The sequence below is a fragment of the Vulpes lagopus genome, chromosome 2 (genome assembly GCF_018345385.1).
Source record: "Vulpes lagopus strain Blue_001 chromosome 2, ASM1834538v1, whole genome shotgun sequence".
Lineage (NCBI taxonomy): Eukaryota > Metazoa > Chordata > Mammalia > Carnivora > Canidae > Vulpes > Vulpes lagopus.
The window spans coordinates 26,163,874-26,181,270 of record NC_054825.1 but is presented as its reverse complement, the minus strand read 5'-3'; the positions used below and the strand labels follow the sequence as shown (position 1 = coordinate 26,181,270).

Here is a 17,397-nt window from a genome sequence, read left to right as displayed (position 1 = left end):
CCAGCAGACTACTTCACTTCTTTAAGCCTTCGTTCCCTTATTCATAGAAGAGGGATTATAATGCCTATCTTGCTTGGTAGTTCTAAGCGTCAGAAATGTGGGGGAAAGTGTTAAGGACCTCGGGGAAATCGCCCCACAGCGAACCTTTGCAGTTCCCCGCTCTCTTCCATCAGACAGAAGGAGCGGATCGACAGACCCTCCTCCTCCTCCCAGGTAAAAAGAGCTATGGGTGAAAAGGCCCAGGAAGAGGTGGTCCCACTACGCAGCGGCATCATCGCCCTTTTAAGAAACACGGCACTCTCCTCCCACCCTAGTGTTTAATGTACCGAAGTAAGTGCGAGTCACGTGAGGCTCTCGGGTCTGCCCCGCCTCGAAGAGGCGGAGCCTCAGCTTGGGGACCAATAAGAGGCGCAGCCTCCGGAACAGCCCCAACTCCAGACAGGGAAAAGGGGAGGAGCCGGGAGCCCCAGCCGCTGCAACAGCACTTCCGGACAATACGCCCCGCCCCATGCCCCCCTCCCCTCCGGGTCCGTCTCGGTCTCCAGTGCCGGGTGGGCCGAACCAGCGGGTGCTGATTAAAGGCGCCGCAGTTGCTCTGCCGCTTTCTCTCCCAATCCCCCTCCCGGCCTCCCCGCCCCCTTCCCGTGTAGCGGGACCGGCCTTGATGTAGGGACACCACCCTCCGCCTGTCTCCGCTCGAGCTCGAGAGTCCGGCTCACCGCAACCCCCTGCCCGCCCGCCCGCCCGCCCGCATCCCCGCCCTGCCGGCCGCACTCTGCCCAGAGCCCATTGTATCCCCTCGCCCCCAGCTGCAGACTCCGAGGCCAGGCCGTGGCGGGAAGCTCGGGGACCCCTGTGCGCCCCTCCAGCGGGTCTCAGGAGCCGGGGCCCCTCCCCCGCCCGCCCTCCTGGCTTCGGCTAGGTGGCGGCTAGGGCGCCCTTCCCTCCCTGCTGAGGCGGAGGGGGCCGACCGGCCGGCAACAGGGACTCACCCCCGCCCCAGCGGCGCCCCCCTCCCCGCCCGCTGCCCGGGGGAGCGCCGGAGCCCCAGCGAGCAGAGGCAGGGGAAGCACTGCCCGGCGCGCAGATCATTTTTATTATCGAGATTATTATTAAAAGGGGGCGGGGGCCTAGAATGGGGGGAGGGGGCTAGAGACGCAGCTATTTTTATTAAACAGATTATTCCTGAAATAATAATAATAAGCGCAAGATGGCTGAAGGTGGCCCTGATGAGAGTGTTGGTTTTTTTTTTTTTTTCTTCTTTTTTCTTTTTTTTTTTTTTTTTTGATCTGAGGATAAAGCTCTGAGGCGACTGCCGCTGCGGAGACCCTGCCCGAAGTGCCCTCCCCTCAGTTGTGAAGCTTCGGGCGGACAAACCGACCCACAGACGGAGCGACTGGCGTGGGCCCGCCCCGGACGCGTCGCCTGGGCAGCAGCCGGGGGCCGCCGGTGCTCGCCTTTCTGCCGACTTCTTCCAATTCTAATCTTTTTTTATTTTTTGGAAAGGACCGGGGTGGGTGGAGCAGAGGTGGAGAGAAATCGGGACTTGGCATTTTCTCCTCTCTCTCTCTCCTAATTTGAGGGAGGCCGCCAGCCCTCCCCTTAAAAAAAAAAAAAAAAAATCCCACCGAGAGAGCGAGCGAGCGAGCGAGCGCGAGAGCGAGCGCGGAGACGGCCCGCGCAGGACCCTCGAGCGAGCGCGCCTGGACCCCGGCCGCCGCGGCCGCCGCCGGGAGCCCAAGATGGCTGGGCTCTGAGGGAGGCTGCCCGGCCCGGCTGGCTCGGCCCGGCCCCGCCGCCGCAGGCTAGCTCCGACCGCAGCCCCGAGCCTCCCAGGCCGGAGCAGAGGCCGAGAAGAAAAGAAAGTGGGGGGGAGGGGGGCCGGGGTGGCGAAGGGGGAGGGCCGGGCCGGGGCGGGGGGGAGGGGAGGGCCGGGAGCCGAGCCTCCTGTTCATTAGCAGTTGAGAGAAATTCCTTTCTAGTTTGATCAATCCTTGTTTTCCCCGGCAGAGCCGAGGCGCCCGCCCAGCGCGGAGACCGAGAGCGGGGTCTCTGCGGCGGGGGCGCCGGGCGCCGGGCCTCGGGCCTCGCGGAAGCGCAGAAGTCGCGGAGCGGGGTCAGGCCGGAGCACCGCCGGGGCTTCTCCCTCCCTTTCTGGTTGGCTTTTTTTTTTTTTTTTTTTTTTTTTTCCACTTCTCTCCCTCCCCCTTCCGTTTCTATTTGTGAAGGGAGGAGGAAGGCAGAGGCGGGCTGGTGTCTCTGGCCGGGGACTGGAATTTCATCTGAATGACTGCCCCTGCGCGCACGCAGCGCCCCGGAGTCGGCCCGCCTGCGCCCCGCAGCCCGCGCGCGTTCTCGGCCGGCCAGCCGGGGGGCGCCCGCGCCGCGGCCCGGGAACCGCCAGCCCGCCTCGCCCGCCCGCCGCCGATCTAGCCGCCCTCGGCGCGGCCGCCCCGACTTCCCCGGCCCCTCGGACCCCGGACGAGGCGGGTGAGGTGCGGCGCGGGCGAGCCGGGAGGGAGCCCGGTCGCCGCCGCCGCCGCCGCCGCCGCCGCCGCCGCCGCCGCCGGAGGAAGTGTGCGGCTCCCGGGCTCCGTCCGCTGCGGGGCGCGCCCCAATGTCAGCCGCGAAGCCGGGAGCAGGCCGCGGGCCGCCGCTGGCCTAGCCGCGCGCACGGGGGGGCCCGGCCTCTTATATGGAATTTGGACCCCGGCGCTCCCCTCCAGGGCTGGTGTCCCGGCCGCGGCCCTGGCGCAGTCCGCCGCCTCCCGCTAGGCGCTCGGGAGAAGGAGGAGACGCAGCCGGCTGCGCGCGCGGCAGGAGGACCGAGCCTCTCTCCTCTGGGGGGCAGACGCGCGGAAGGCGCTGGTGATTGAGCGACTGTCGCGGCTGCCTGGGGCCGGAGCTCGGGGCTCGGTGGGCCTGCAGCTGCACGGGACGGACCCCCAGAGTTGGGCAGTTGGGGAGGCCTGCCCGGGCCCCCCGCCCGCAGCCGCCATGGCGGAGAATTGGAAGAACTGCTTCGAGGAGGAGCTCATTTGCCCCATCTGCCTGCATGTCTTCGTGGAGCCGGTGCAATTGCCGTGCAAACACAACTTCTGCCGGGGCTGCATTGGCGAGGCGTGGGCCAAGGACAGCGGCCTGGTGCGCTGCCCGGAGTGTAACCAGGCCTACAACCAGAAGCCGGGCCTGGAGAAGAACCTGAAGCTCACCAACATCGTGGAGAAGTTCAACGCCCTGCACGTGGAGAAGCCGCCGGCGGCGCTGCACTGCGTGTTCTGCCGCCGCGGCCCCCCGCTGCCCGCGCAGAAGGTCTGCCTGCGCTGCGAGGCGCCCTGCTGCCAGTCCCACGTGCAGACGCACCTGCAGCAGCCCTCCACCGCCCGCGGGCACCTCCTGGTGGAGGCGGACGACGTGCGGGCTTGGAGCTGCCCCCAGCACAACGCCTACCGCCTCTACCACTGTGAGGCCGAGCAGGTGGCCGTGTGCCAGTACTGCTGCTACTACAGCGGTGCGCATCAGGGACACTCGGTGTGCGACGTGGAGATCCGGAGGAATGAGATCCGGGCAAGTACCTTGCACGCGCGCGCGCGCACGCGCGAACGCACACACACACACACACACACACACACACACACACTCCCTACCGGGTGGGGACCACCCATCCAGACAGGCCAACTCTTGTGACATCAGGCCAGAGGCCCGCTTCCAAACACTTCTACCCTGAAAGTTTAGGGGCAAGGTCCTGGGAAGAAGGGTCCCCTGCTACTTGATACATTCCTGCACCTGTGCTCATAGGGTCCATCTTTTGAGTCATTTATAGAATTGAGGTGAGGGGTGGAGTTTGGGTGTTGCTTTTCTGTTCTGCGCACAGCTCCCTTCCCCAGCCTTGTTTCTGTAGGCCCTGTGGGAAGTCACCAAGGCAGTGACCCAGGTCCTGCTTCTCCAGCTGCTGTTTATGTAATGAGTGTCCTGGTGCCGCTGCTGTGGCTGACATGATCCATGATGCTGGCATACCAATGAGGAAGTAAACAAAAGCAGCCATGTTAGTTTCAAGCCCTATTGGAAACACACTGTGGGGGGGGTGGGGGTGGAGGGGAGCTTCCGGAGGGAGAACAGAACTCTGGTATCTATCTGGACAAGGCCTGGACAGCCGGAGGCACCGCTGAGCAGTGTCACAGCCATTCTGATTATTCCCAATAGCCCACTCTTCATGTGTGAGAATCACTGCCCTCTGTGTGCTGATGTATGTTGCCTGCGTCTGCATGAACAAACCTTAAAGTATGTGTCTTCATCACCCTGAGCCCTTTCCTCCCAGCCCAGCCCTCTATCACAGCCCTCCCACATTTGGGGAGGGGAAGTAGAAGACGGAAAAAGAATCCTGTGGGTTTAAGGTTGAGCTGCCTTGCAATCTGGTTTCAGGCAGCTGGCTCCCCTGGGCTGCTGGCTGGGTGATTACAGAACCGCATCCCCTCCCATTGTATACACCCGGCAGCAGCGGCCAATGTCAAAACCGCCTTCCCCCTCAGGCCTCTGAGCCTGGCTTTGGAGCTGGACTGAGGCAATACTTCCGTCCCCTTCAGTGGAGGGGGGCTCCTCCTAGGTCCCTCCCTGGTCCCTTGGCTTTCAGGGTTGAGTCATACCAGAAGGAAGGGGTTGGCCTGAGACTGAGCCATCTCAGAGCCCCAGCTTGAAGCCTGGGTGTGATATCATGGGGGTGAGGTTGGGCTTTGGTCGGACTGGGAGTGTTTAATGGGTGGGGGCCCCTGGAGGCTAGTTGAGGCCAGTGGGGTGCTGGGGTATGAGGAAGCTCTGAATAGGGGACGGTTGTGGACAGAGGCTGTTTCCTGTGGGGGGGGGGGGACCAGTCAGAATGAGTCACTGTTTAGCAATTAAAAAACATACACATACAACTAACAAAAGGCAGGGGGGCCGCCACAGGCTGAGGGCAGGGATGACAAATACAATTTGCTGTATAATTAGTTTCTAATCGGATGGGCTAGCTCTGGGTTTTTTGTACCAGGACAGGACCTCTGGTTTCTGAAAGGGAAGTGTAGAGGATGGAGAGAGGAAGGAGCCATTCTCTTCCCTTCCCCTGGAGTTGAGAAGCAGAGGCCTAGGAGAAGCAGATGAGCCCCTTGTGTCCACCTCCAACTCAGGGCAGGCAGAGCCCAGACTTTTCTCAGTATTGGGAAGCTGCTGCTATTAATAAAGATGGAAAGACTAGGGAAGGAGGGCAAGGCGCAGAGGCAGGAGGAAGGAGCGCTGTCCAGTCCTGTGTCCTGGGATTGGCGGCAGAAAGTGACAGGAAGGGAAAGACGGGGATGTGGCTGAAAGGAGCTGGGGAGGGGCAGCAGCCAGGGTGAGGAGTGAACGTGTGCCTGCACCCACGCTTCTGCTCTTAACTGTGTCTGAGTGCTGGGGTGCCTTTCATTTGGGTGGGGAGAAAACATAATTATGTCTGACTCGGTAGTAGGAGAGTTTCTTTAGATGGGTGTCTGTGTTTGCAAGTGTCTCTGAGACTGCTTTGCCCTTAAGTGCACCTGTCTCTCATCTGTACAGTTGGGGATTTGGGGCGGGGGGAGGTGGCTTGCCCATGCATGTGGAGTATACTGCAGGGTTCCCACCAGCAGGTCCCTATTCCTGGCTCATGGAAGGAACTGGATGGGAAGGAAGTGCTGAACTTTGTCAGCAGCTGCGTGCGTGTGTGTGTGTGTGTGTGTGTGTGTGTGTGTTTTCATGTGTTCATTCTTGTTCCTGGTGTGGACAGGCTCACAAATAGTGGGGTTGCTTCATACCAGATATGTAATTCCATGCGCCTAATTAGCATCTGTGCCCAGCAGCCTGAGTCTTTCCCCCTCCGGGCGCCCCCAGCCCAGGCCCTCCAGGTTTGCTCTGGTGACCCAGGGCCCTGGAGCTGGAAACCCTTCAACAGGCCAGCACCAATCCGTGTGAGCTGGACTTACTGGCTGTGGAGGAAGAGAAGCCTCACCCTCAGGGGAAGGGAAGAGCTGTGGGGAACCTGAATGGAAGAACCCCTCCTGGGGTCAGCTTCCTGCCAAGGGGCAAGGGCCTTTTCCTGGCTCCTTTTTTCCTGGCCTGAGGGCCTCTGTTGTGGCCCTGTTCAATGTGCCTGAACTCTCCATATAGGTACCTGCCTTAAAATACAGCTCTGCTTCTTGTGCTTCTCCTTTGCCCTCCCGGTGGCGTGGGGGGCCTGCTGCTGTGCCCTAGGGGCCCTTATCGCCTACTCACAAGCACCCACATGTGCGCGGGCCAGGAGTCTAGAGCAGGGGCCTAGCAGGAAGGCAACCAGGGCTCCTTTCCAGGCCAGAGGACAGCAGGGAACCTGGAGTCAGGTCTGCAAACCCTGTTGCCCTGCTGTGTCCTTGGGAAGCCAGTGTGTAGGCCACATTGCCCTGAAACCTGGCCGCGCACTGGGTTGACCCCAAAGACCACTCTTTGGGGACTAGCCTAGACCCCAAATATATTCTCCTTTGGGGCCTTGAGAGGCTAAGTTCCCAAAATTGGGATATCCAAGTAGGTTGGAGCCTGGCAGCCGTAGGTGGTAAAACCCTCTTCCAGCACCCTGGTTTAGGGGCTCATCTGAGCAACAGGGAACTGGGGTAAGTTGGGACCACCTTCAACACAGAAAGAAAACCCAAGATAAGGCCTAGTTATATGGATGAGGGGCTATGCAGGTGTGTGTGTGTGTGTGTGTGTGTGTGTGTGTGTGTCTGCATGCACCTGTGTGTGTTCAGGTCATAGTTTTGCTCTTGTGTCATTCCCAGGACCTCAGATCAAAGCTGGAAATGTTGCCAGAACCCTTTTTCCTTGCATTCTGGTAGGTTTAGTGTTGAGAGGAGATATTCTCTGGGAAGGGGGGAGGGGATCCCAGGGGAGAGGATCCCACTACTCAGGCCAACTTGGGGTTTGTAGCTGCTAGAGATAGGGTTATGCTGCTCGCTATTGCCCCTGGCTGGAGCGCTCCCATGGGGACCCTGGACCAGGATCTGTCTCTGGGTGAGCCGTGGGAGTGAGGCCTGCCCGGGCCCAGCTGTCTCAGGCAGCACCAGGCTCCTCTATTCCCTTCTGACCTCTCAGGTGGGGTGGTAGCTGGGGTGTGTGTGAGGTGCCCCTTCCTTGACTATCCTGAGTCTGCAAGGCAGGTAGGCTCCAGGCAGAGAGGAGTCTCAGGCAGAGGCCCAGCCTCCACCCAGGATCCTGCTGACACAGCCAGGCGCCTGTCATGCACGCCCTATTGATTACTCTGCCTCCTGCAGCTCCGGGTGGCCGCGCATCCATGTCTGTCTGCAGGTGTGTGTGCACGCTTGTGTGTAACCAGCGTGTCTGGTTGTGTCTCTTACATGTGACTAATTTTTTGTATCTCCCATGTGTATCTCTGAGAAGGTACCGGGTGAGTGACTGACTTGATCGTGTAGTTGTCTGGCGTGTGGCTGCGGGGCCAGGAAGGCTTGCAAGTGTGTGTCCGTGAGAGAGGAAGGTGATGGCATGGCCTGCTTGCTGTACACCTGTGATTGGAAGTCGAGTGGGTATGCGTGGCTGTCAGCACCATGTTGCTGGCGTGTGGCTGCCTGCTCAGGCTCTGAGGCTTGTGTGACTTTGTCAACTGGTGGGGGTGTTGCAGAGGGGATGAAAAGATGGAATTCACCCTAAGGTGAGCTTGCTGCCTGTGGCGGGTCCTGGAGGCAGAGGTCCAGGCAGATCCTGCCATGCTGTGTTGGGGGCAGTGTGGGTGGGCAGAGGAAGAAGGTGGACCCAGCTTGGGCCCCTGCCCCGGACTGAGCAGGCAGGCCTGGCTGGCCTCATCCCTGGCTCTGGGAAAGTCTTCCTTCCCGGCTGGCCTGGCATTCAAACCCAGACAAAGGGGGGCTTTCTCTCTCGCCTCTTTGTTCTGCTGCCCCAGAGCGCTGCTCTCTGCATGGCAAAAGCTAATTCCACTCTGCAGCTGGGAAACCTTCTCTGGGGTCTGCCGGGGCTTGTTTCAGAGCTGCCGCTTCTCTCCTTGCCCTGGCTCCTGCCCCACGGCCTCCTCTCTCTGTGTCTCTGGTTGCTTCTGCCCCAGGGATCCACATGGTAGCTCAAGGCAGGGGCCGAGGAGCCTGGAAAGGAGTGTCTAGGTCAGCCAGAAGCTGCTGGGAGACAGGGGAGAGCACTTTGGCCCAGGGAGAGGGAGGCCAGCATACTCCTTAGCCGAGGGTTTCAGTATGTGTGTGTGTGGGGGGGGGGGGGTTGGAAGTGGGGGCAGTTAGGATGGGGTAGCTCTGAGCAGGGGCTACAACCAGAGCTGGAGCTGGAATGAGAGCTATCTGGGCAGGGGCTTGAGCAGAGAGAGGTGTTCGCAGCCCAGCTCCCTCTTGCCCCCATACCTCTCACCACCACCACCGCCACCACCACAGGAGCTGCTAGATCCAGCCCTGGCCCTGTCTGAAAACCTCGGGCCTGCCTCTGGCCCAGCCCCTGGGGCCCTGTTCCCTCCTGACCTTGCTTCTCTTCAAGGTTGACTTGAGGGTTTTATTATTATTATTTATTAACTTTTATGCAGCCTAGAGTCCCCATGGCCTCACCCGTCTGCCCAGTCCAGTCTGGCGTCAAAAATGCCAGCTGGGCCTAGCCAGTTAGACTCCAGAGGGATGTGAGGCTTTCCTGAGGCAGGAATGTAAGGGGCTCCAGGTGCCCACCCTGCCCCGAGTTGGGAGGGGCATCCAAGAGCAGCTCAAGGCAAAGTCTAAAACATTGGGCGACAGGTAGGAGGAGCAGGATGTTCTGGGGCCTGCTCCTCCTACCTGCCAGGTATGATGAGATGGGAATGGAGTGCCCCCAAGTCTTTTTGATGCTTTTTCCCTCACAGGCCCGGGAGCAGACCACAGAAGGCTTAGGTCCTTAGGGAGGGACAGAAGTGAGCAGGTCCATGGGGCCAGAGGCTGCTGAGTGGAGCAAGGCCTCCTATTGCTCTTCCTCCTTCCTGCCAGAGGCCTGGCCCTTCCAGCAGCGCTAGTCTAGACCATGGTTCCCCCACTCTGCTCCGCTCCTGCACCTGCGCCCTTGAGGTGTGCCATTGTCCGGGTGACTCACTGTGGGCTGGGAGCCCTGTGTGAGGTGCCCCCCACCCCCCACCCTCCCCTGCCGCTCTGTGCTCCCTGCATTAAGAGCCCCATGCTCTGAATAAGCTGGAAAATCTGGTCCTATCTCTCAACTGTGTGTTTTTCCCAGATGGGAAATGGGGCCTCAGCTCTCAGCAGTTCCCTGGACGTTGGGACAGAAAGAGGCTGCCGGTAGTGGGGATGGGTGTCAGCCTCGCTTCTTCTCTCCCATCTTCCAGCTTCTCAGTAACTCGATTCAATCATCTGGTGGAACAGAGGTGGGGGCCAGTATAGAGGCAGTAAGGAGACATTCCCCCCCTCCCCCACTTTCACAGCCCCTAAGGTGACAGTAACTCCCCCACCCCGTGCCTCCCCCAGGTTTTGTCGGTGGCAGGATTAATCATCTGGCTTCAGGGAGGGCAGTTCCTGCAAGGCTGAGCTGGGCAGCACAGGGCCCCCAGGTCCCCCTCCCAGCCTTCCATGCTGGCAACCCTTGGCCAGTTTCCTTCCCATCCCTACCCCCTCCCCTACCTACCCTGCAGCAGACACAGGAGCTCAATGTCCTCAGAGCTGGGGGAGGGGAAGTGAAACTCAGCCACCTGCTGGAGAGTGTGGTCATTGCCTTTGCTAGGCCTGGACTGGGCTCCCAACCCAGAGGACTCTGGTCATGCAAGGCCCCAGAGAAGTACTGCCAGGAAAGGCTCTGAGAAAAGCCTAGAAGAAGAGGGACAGGGCTAAGCTCCACTCCTAGGCTTGGACAGGAGCTGCCTCCTTTGGTTCTCCCCCGAGGAGTCAGCCATGAATTCCTTGAAGGGGTTCCAGGTAGGCAGGAGAGGGTAGAGTCGAACAGACCCCATTCTGATCCTCTGGGGAAACTGGATGGGGAACCTACCTGGGGCTGTCTCATCTGGGACTCAGCCCCAGGTGTGTCCCTAATCTGCTACTGATGGGTTTGGTCTTGAGAAGTAGCTAGGCAGGGAGACCATGATGATGCGCAGATGTGTGAGTGGGTGGGGTCCTGGGCTTTCAGATATCCTCAGTGCTGAAAGATGAGAGTGGCCTGGAGACACATCTGAAGGGGGGGGGTGCCCTGTTCTCTGACTGTGGGTAGAAGGCAAAAATTTGAGGGCCAGTTGTTAAGAGGGAGATAAAAAGCCCTAATGTTCCTGAAGGGGTATCGTGACCACCTTGCCTATATGGCAGGCCTCCCCTAATTGTCTAGGGCTTTCAGGAGGCGTAGTCCTCACAGCGTAGGGGACTGGATGCCTGTATATGTGTAGCTGTGTGCATGAGGTGGTCCCAGGGCACGGGTGGCAACACATGCTCCTGTATGTTCTGGGCGGTGCTACGAGGTGCTGCCTACCCTCTTCCTAGAGCCGTAAGCAGTTTCACAGACAGGCAGGCAGGGATGATGCATGACTGCCCCTCCCTCCCCCCACCCGGCTGTGTTTCCCTACAGGCCCTGACTCTCAGGCTGACAGACCCCTGTGTGTGTTGGACTGGTGTGGGGACTTAATGGAGGCCAAAGTGCTGGGGGCAGATCAGAATGTCCTGGGGATGGTGCTTAGAGGTTCTGTCCAAGTCGTTGGTCGAGTTGTTGGAGCAGGGGGTTCCCCAGGCTTCTCTAGCTTAGATCCTTTTTTTTTTTTTTTAAGATGTATTTATTTATTCATGAGACATACAGAGAGGAGAGACATATACAGAGAAGAGAGACATAGGCAGAGGGAGAAGCAGACTCCTCCCAGGGAGCCCGATGTGGGACTTGATCCGGGAACCCGGGATCATGCCCCAAGCCGAAGGCAGACACTCAACCGCTGAGCCACTCAGGCATCCCTCCAGCTTGGAATCTGAGAGCCTTATCCCCCTACCTCCTCCTGTCCCCAGGGTCCTGTTTGTTTCCAGGGCAGCCACCAACTCATAATGAGGTCACTGAATTCTCTGGCTGGCCTTGGTTTCTCCAAATGTAAAATGGGTTGGAGCAACAAGGAAGGGATTCGTGGCAATTTGTCTCTAGGAAACCAGCTGGGCCTAGGTGAAGGGTGGGGGTCAAAGGTCAAATTTGAGGGTCATTCTGAGGCCCACACAGAGGAAGAACAAGAACCACTCCATGTTGGTTAGACACTTACTATGAGCTAGGTTCTGCACAATCTTTGCAAACCTTACATTGGGGGCAAAACTGTGGCTGTCTTCAGCCAACCTGTTATGCATCTGTAGGGTGCTGGGGCCTCTCTGTGGCCTGACTGGGAAGGGAGGTAGAAAAACACAGCGGTAACACCTTATTTTCAGCAGCCTTGGAGCTTTGCAAGGAGATCAGACCACCCTTTGCGAGGCAGGCTACAGAATAGTGTTGTCCTGTAGGTCTTTCTGTGATGATGATAATGTTTTGTATCTCTCGTGTCCAGTACATTAGCCACTGGCTCCGTGTACCTATTGAGCACTTGAAACTGAGGCTAGTACAACTAAAGAACTGATGTTTGATTGAATTTATTTTAATTCATGTACATTTAAATAGCCACATGTGACTAATGGCTACCATATTCGACAGTAGAGCTACAGAGGGAAGGCACAATATGACAGCCTGGCTGCATGGCAAGGACAGGGAGGGACTGGTACAAACTTCCAGCACAGGCCATAGAAAGTTTACCTTAAGTTGGGCCTTGAAGGATGGACAGAGGGAGGAAGAAGGCACTGTGGCCTATAGAAAAATGTCAGCAGGGTGCAGGGAGTTCAAATGTGCACAGAGAGCACTGGGGACGGGATAGCAGCCCACCTGGCTGGCCGAGTCAAGTTGTAAGAGAGCCTTTGTTGCCAAAGTATTGGAAAGAGGGAGTCACTGAGGGTTCTTGAGCAGGAAGAAACCATGTTTGAAGAGGCATCTCTGGTGAGAGAGGATGACAGGATGGATGGAACAGCCAGGGTGGGCCAGGCTGGGAGAGGACGGGTTGTGGAGATGGGAGATAAAGGGCTGAGCATGGTCCAGCACCTTCCAGTAAACTGGCCTCGGGGTCTTAGGAGAGCTGGGGTCTCCCTCCCACCGGGGTCCAGCTAAGAGTCTGAGGGAGCTAGCAAGGGCTTTAATTTTTTTTTTTAATTTTTATTTATTTATGATAGTCACAGAGAGAGAGAGAGAGAGAGAGAGAGGCAGAGACACAGGTAGAGGGAGAAGCAGGCTCCAGGCACCGGGAGCCCGACGTGGGACTCGATCCCGGGTTTCCAGGATCGCGCCCTGGGCCAAAGGCAGGCGCCAAACCCCTGCGCCACCCAAGGATCCCTAGCAAGGGCTTTAGAGGCCTAGCTCTCGGGATCCCTGGGTGGCGCAGAGGTTTGGCGCCTGCCTTTGGCCCGGGGCGCGATCCTGGAGACCCGGGATCGAATCCCACGTCGGGCTCCCGGTGCCTGGAGCCTGTTTCTCCCTCTGCCTATGTCTCTGCCTCTCTCTCTCTCTCTCTCTGTGTGACTATCATAAATAAATGAAAAAAAAAAAAAATTAGAGGTCTAGCTCTCAGCGTCAAGAATAAAAGAAGGGTTAGCTGCCCTTCATGCCCCTGGGTCCCGAGTGCAGGTAAGGCAAGTAGAAGGTGAGATCTGTGGACTAGACCAGAAGGCCTGTATGACCTTGGAAGGTGTCCCTCTGCATCTTAGGGTACTCATCTCTAAGAAGGAGCTCCCCAGAGAGAGGTGGTATGACTTGTATAAGAATAGACCCTACTGGGGCGCCTGGATGGCTCAGATGGTTGGGCGTCTGCCTTCAGCTCAGTTTATGATCTCCAGGTCTTGGGGTGGAGCCCTATGTCTTTGGGCTCCCAGCTCAGCAGGGAGACTGCTTCTCCTTCTCCATCGCCCCTCCCCCTGCTTGTGCGAGTGTGTGCGCTCTCTCTCTCTCTCTCACTCTCTCTTCTCAAATGAATAAATAAAAATCTTAAAAAAAAAAAAATAGACCCTACTGCCAGATCGCCTAGGTTTGTATCCCAGCTCTGACATTCACTAGCTGTGTGACTTTGGATGAATTGCTTAATCTCTCTGGTTTCCTATTCTCTGAATTGAGGATAATAATAGTACTTAACTCATAGCATTACTGGGATGATTAGATAAGTGTATACTGGAAAAGCACTTAGAACAGGGGCTGGCCTGGCCCTGCCCTCAGAAAGCTCATGGTTTAGATATGTGTGGGAAGCTATTCCAGGGCTTTCTGTTCCTGGGAATGGGCTGGCCAGACAGCTGTCACCAGGCCCCTGGAATTGGGGGGAGGGGGGCGCCAGAAAGGATTAGAAGGCAGAAATGTAGGCCATCTGAGTCAAAGAATCTATGGGATGGGAAGGATGGAGCTCACCCATCCTTGGTAAGGGGTAGAGCTGCAGCCCCCTCTGACACCCCTTCCCCACCTGTCCCTGCAGAAGATGCTGATGAAGCAACAGGACCGTCTGGAGGAGCGAGAGCAGGATATTGAAGACCAGCTGTACAAACTTGAGTCAGACAAGCGCTTGGTGGAGGTAGCTAAGCCCAAGGCCACGGTATGGGGGGAGGTTTGGGTGCAGGGCCTGGTTCCTTATTTGGGCTAGGGTCTGTTCTGCGGTCAACTCCGGGCCAGAACTCCTTGGTCAGTTATTCAGTGAACTGTCAGTGGTGGAGCAGGGAATTAGCAGCCCTTGCCCTCAGGAGCCTTGGGCAGCCAGGGGGGTGGGGGGGAGGTCTCAGACTCCACCATTCGGGACCAGGAGACAGGCAGGAGTGGCAGCCAGAGGCCCCCAGCGCCCACCGGCTGCCCACCCTCACCCCTGTGGCTACAGGAGAAGGTGAGCCAGCTGAAGGAGGAGGTGCGGCTGCAGTATGAAAAGCTGCACCAGCTGCTGGATGAGGATCTGCGGCAGACGGTGGAGGTCCTGGACAAGGCCCAGGCCAAGTTCTGCAGCGAGAACGCAGCGCAGGCGCTGCACCTCGGGGAGCGAATGCAGGAGGCCAAGAAGCTGCTGGGCTCCCTGCAGCTGCTCTTCGACAAGACGGAGGACGTCAGCTTCATGAAGGTGGGCGCAGCCAGGCTACCCGTGAGGGCACCTGGGGTCTTTCCTAGGCTGTGGAGTCCAACAGCCCTTGCTCCCCGACGAATCTCCCCAGCGGTGTGCTCACAGGTCTTGGAGGCAGCCTGTGTGGATTCAGAACCCTCCCACCCCACTCTTTCTCACTGTGTGAGCTTGGGGGCCGGTCCTCGATGTTCCCCAGCTTAAGTTCCCCTCACTTATAAGATTGGGTTCGTAATACAGAGCCACTGTCCTTTCTCCACAATTCCAAATGTTAAAAGTCTCTGAAAACTAGTAGGAACAATTCTGACCGGTCATTTAAAAGAACAAATTGGCCTGAACTCATCTTGGCAGTTTATCGTTTTTATTTACCTTGCTTGATGCAAGTCTTCAAACATTTTGCTGCAGGAACACTGATGTATTGGGTGATGGCATCCTACTGGGAATAATATGTAATATATAGTACAAGCAGCTTATTCCCCTTCTAAAATCCAACAGATTCCTAATTCGAAAACACATCTGGCCCTAAGGATTTCGGATAAAGGACTGAGCATCTCCAACACCTTCCACCTAGGGTCGTTGTGTAGAGAATGATGGATGTATAGAAAGCACTTACAGTGTTTGTCACATAGTAACTGCTCAATAAATGTTAGCTATTCTTATCTTCTAGAGATGGAGATGCTCCCTCACCTCCCCCCACACTTTGGCTGGAATCAGATGGTCACCCCTGCCTGGGGAGAGGGAGGAGGGGCAGCTCTCCCATGTTGCCTTTCCCACTGACTAATCCTTTTCTCTCCCCCAGAACACCAAGTCTGTGAAAATCCTAATGGACAGGTGAGCAGATGACCACTGGCCCCCAGGGGGACATCTGGGGGAGGGTAGGGAGGGCCAGGCCCACTGGGGGGAGGTAGGGCAGGCTCACCGGTGATACCTCCTCACAGCAGATGCCCCGTCCACTGCCCCCAGGACCCAGACCTGCACGGGCAGCAGCCTTTCTCCCCCTAAGATCGGCCACCTGAACTCCAAGCTCTTCCTGAATGAGGTGGCCAAGAAGGAGAAGCAGCTGCGGAAGATGCTAGAAGGTGAGGGTGGTATCCTCAATGGAAAGGAGAGAGCCCTTTGGGCAAGGAAAAATGCCAGAGCCTTCTCTCTGAGAGGCAGCATGGCCTAGTCAGATAGTCTTTTCTTTATATTCTGGCTTTGCCACTTCTAGCTTTGGACCTTGGGAAAAGCTGTATCACCTCCCTAGACGTTAGTTTCTTCAGCTGTAAAATGGGAATAATAATAGTATCTACCTACTAATGGCATAGGCAGCATCGACCAAGATAGTGCATGATATAAGAACTTAGTCCTACAGATAGAAAGTGGGGAGAGGAGGCCTGGGTTGCTTGGGATGGGAGCTTTGGCGACTTTTGTCCCGAACTCTCCACAGGCCCCTTCAGCACACCGGTGCCCTTCCTGCAGAGCGTCCCCCTGTATCCTTGTGGCGTGAGCAGCTCTGGGGCGGAGAAGCGCAAGCACTCAACGGCCTTCCCGGAGGCCAGTTTCCTAGAGACGTCGTCAGGCCCCGTGGGCAGCCAATATGGGGCAGCAGGCACAGCCAGCAGCGAGGGCCAGTCAGGGCAGCCCCTGGGGCCCTGCAGCTCCACGCAGCACTTGGTGGCCCTGCCGGGCGGCGCCCAACCAGTGCACTCAAGTCCTGTGTTCCCCCCATCACAGTATCCCAATGGCTCTGCCACCCAGCAGCCCATGCTCCCCCAGTATGGCGGCCGCAAGATTCTCGTCTGTTCTGTGGACAACTGTTACTGTTCTTCCGTGGCCAACCATGGTGGCCACCAGCCCTACCCCCGCTCCGGCCACTTTCCCTGGACAGTGCCCTCGCAGGAGTACTCACACCCGCTCCCGCCCACACCCTCCGTCCCCCAGTCCCTTCCTGGCCTGGCGGTCAGAGACTGGCTCGACGCCTCCCAGCAGCCTGGTCACCAGGATTTCTACAGGGTGTATGGGCAGCCATCCACCAAACACTACGTGACGAGCTAACGCCACGCAGGCAGTGGGGCGCTGGGGAATCTTCCCCTGCACCCTCAGTGGCTCGGGAATTATGCATCCAGAGACCTGTCCTTCCACTTCCTGTCTCCCCTCCCTCCCTTCTTTATTTCCCCCAAGTCTTTTCCTTTTGGATTTTGTTTTGTTTGGGGCTTTTTTTTTTTTTTTTTTTTATGAATCTCCTGGACACAGAGGCGACAGTGAGAGCTGGCCTGGCCTGGGCTACAGGTGGCCCTGGAGTTGGGAAAGCATCTACTTCAAAGCATTGAGCTCTCTCTCTGTCCTTTTTTCTTCCACTCCTTCTCCTTCCCACCTCCATGGCTGGAAGAAGCCTCAGCTTCCCCAAAGCCTTGGGGGGGAATCTAACCCTCTGACCCAGCCCTGGGAGGAAGGACCAGTGGTGCCCACCCCCTGGCCTATTTCTCTCGTTTTTCTTTTGGGCAGTTTGATCACTGACTGAGTAAGAAATGACCTGTAGATCGTGGGTTGGTTTTTTTGTTTGTTTGTTTTTTAATTTTTTTTAAACCAAGAATGATTTCTCCTGCTTCCTTCTTCTCAACATCCTCCCAGATGGAGTTCAAAAGCCACTTCTCAAGCAGCTTTTGGCACCTTCAGCCTCAGAGTGGAATCTTAAAGACAGGAACCCCATGTCCAGGAAAGGGGAAAAGGAACTTTGCCAATGATAGTGACCACAGCAAAAGCAAATAATAATAATATTAATAATAATAAAGAGAAATAAAAGAAATAATAAAATAAAAAAAAACATAGCACAGCCCTTGTTGAGGTGAGTGGGGGAGGAGGGGCTACCCCAAGTTGGGTCCTTGCCTGGATTTTGACACAGCAACTTCCTGTAGTGAGCACTTTGTATGAATCGTGGACTTCCTGTTCTCAAGGCGCAGGTATTTATTCTGTAATCTCTCTAGAGCACACACCGAAATCCAACCTTCTAATAAACATAATGGCGCAGTCCCACTCCCTGCCTCGCCTCTTCCCCTCCCTCTCCCAGGCCAAGGGTCTCCAGGTGTTGGTACAAGAAAGGCCACTGAGGGATGGGAAGCCCTTGCCTTCTTTGCCTTGGCTCTGTGCTCGGCCTAGACTGTTCCAGGCCTGTGAATGTCAGTTCATCAGTTTGTCAACTCCATCTACCCTCAGCCTGGGGTTCGTTTGGCAAATATTTGCTGAGCGAGGGCCTCCCAGGCCCAGCCCCCTGCTTCAGAGGTCCTGGCATCTCT

General features: G+C 57.3%; 1 protein-coding gene across 1 annotated transcript; it reads left to right on the top strand.

The window, feature by feature from the left end:
* The first annotated feature begins 823 nt into the window (after positions 1-823).
* Positions 824-17,137, top strand: TRIM8 (tripartite motif containing 8). Its single transcript, XM_041744903.1, has 6 exons — positions 824-3,567; positions 13,499-13,594; positions 13,892-14,125; positions 14,922-14,953; positions 15,086-15,201; positions 15,552-17,137. The coding sequence occupies exons 1-6, from the start codon at positions 2,998-3,000 to the stop codon at positions 16,157-16,159; spliced, it is 1,656 nt and encodes a 551-aa protein (XP_041600837.1). The 5' UTR covers positions 824-2,997; the 3' UTR covers positions 16,160-17,137.
* The last annotated feature ends 260 nt before the right edge of the window (positions 17,138-17,397 follow it).

Bases quoted from the DNA above. Each gene is read 5' to 3' on its own strand.
- TRIM8 (XM_041744903.1), top strand. From the start codon at position 2,998: ATGGCGGAGAATTGGAAGAACTGCTTCGAGGAGGAGCTCATTTGCCCC. The intron at 3,568-13,498 runs GCAAGTACCTTG...CTGTCCCTGCAG, and splicing joins TCCGGAGGAATGAGATCCGG to AAGATGCTGATGAAGCAACA. The intron at 13,595-13,891 runs GTAGCTAAGCCC...CTGTGGCTACAG, and splicing joins CAGACAAGCGCTTGGTGGAG to GAGAAGGTGAGCCAGCTGAA.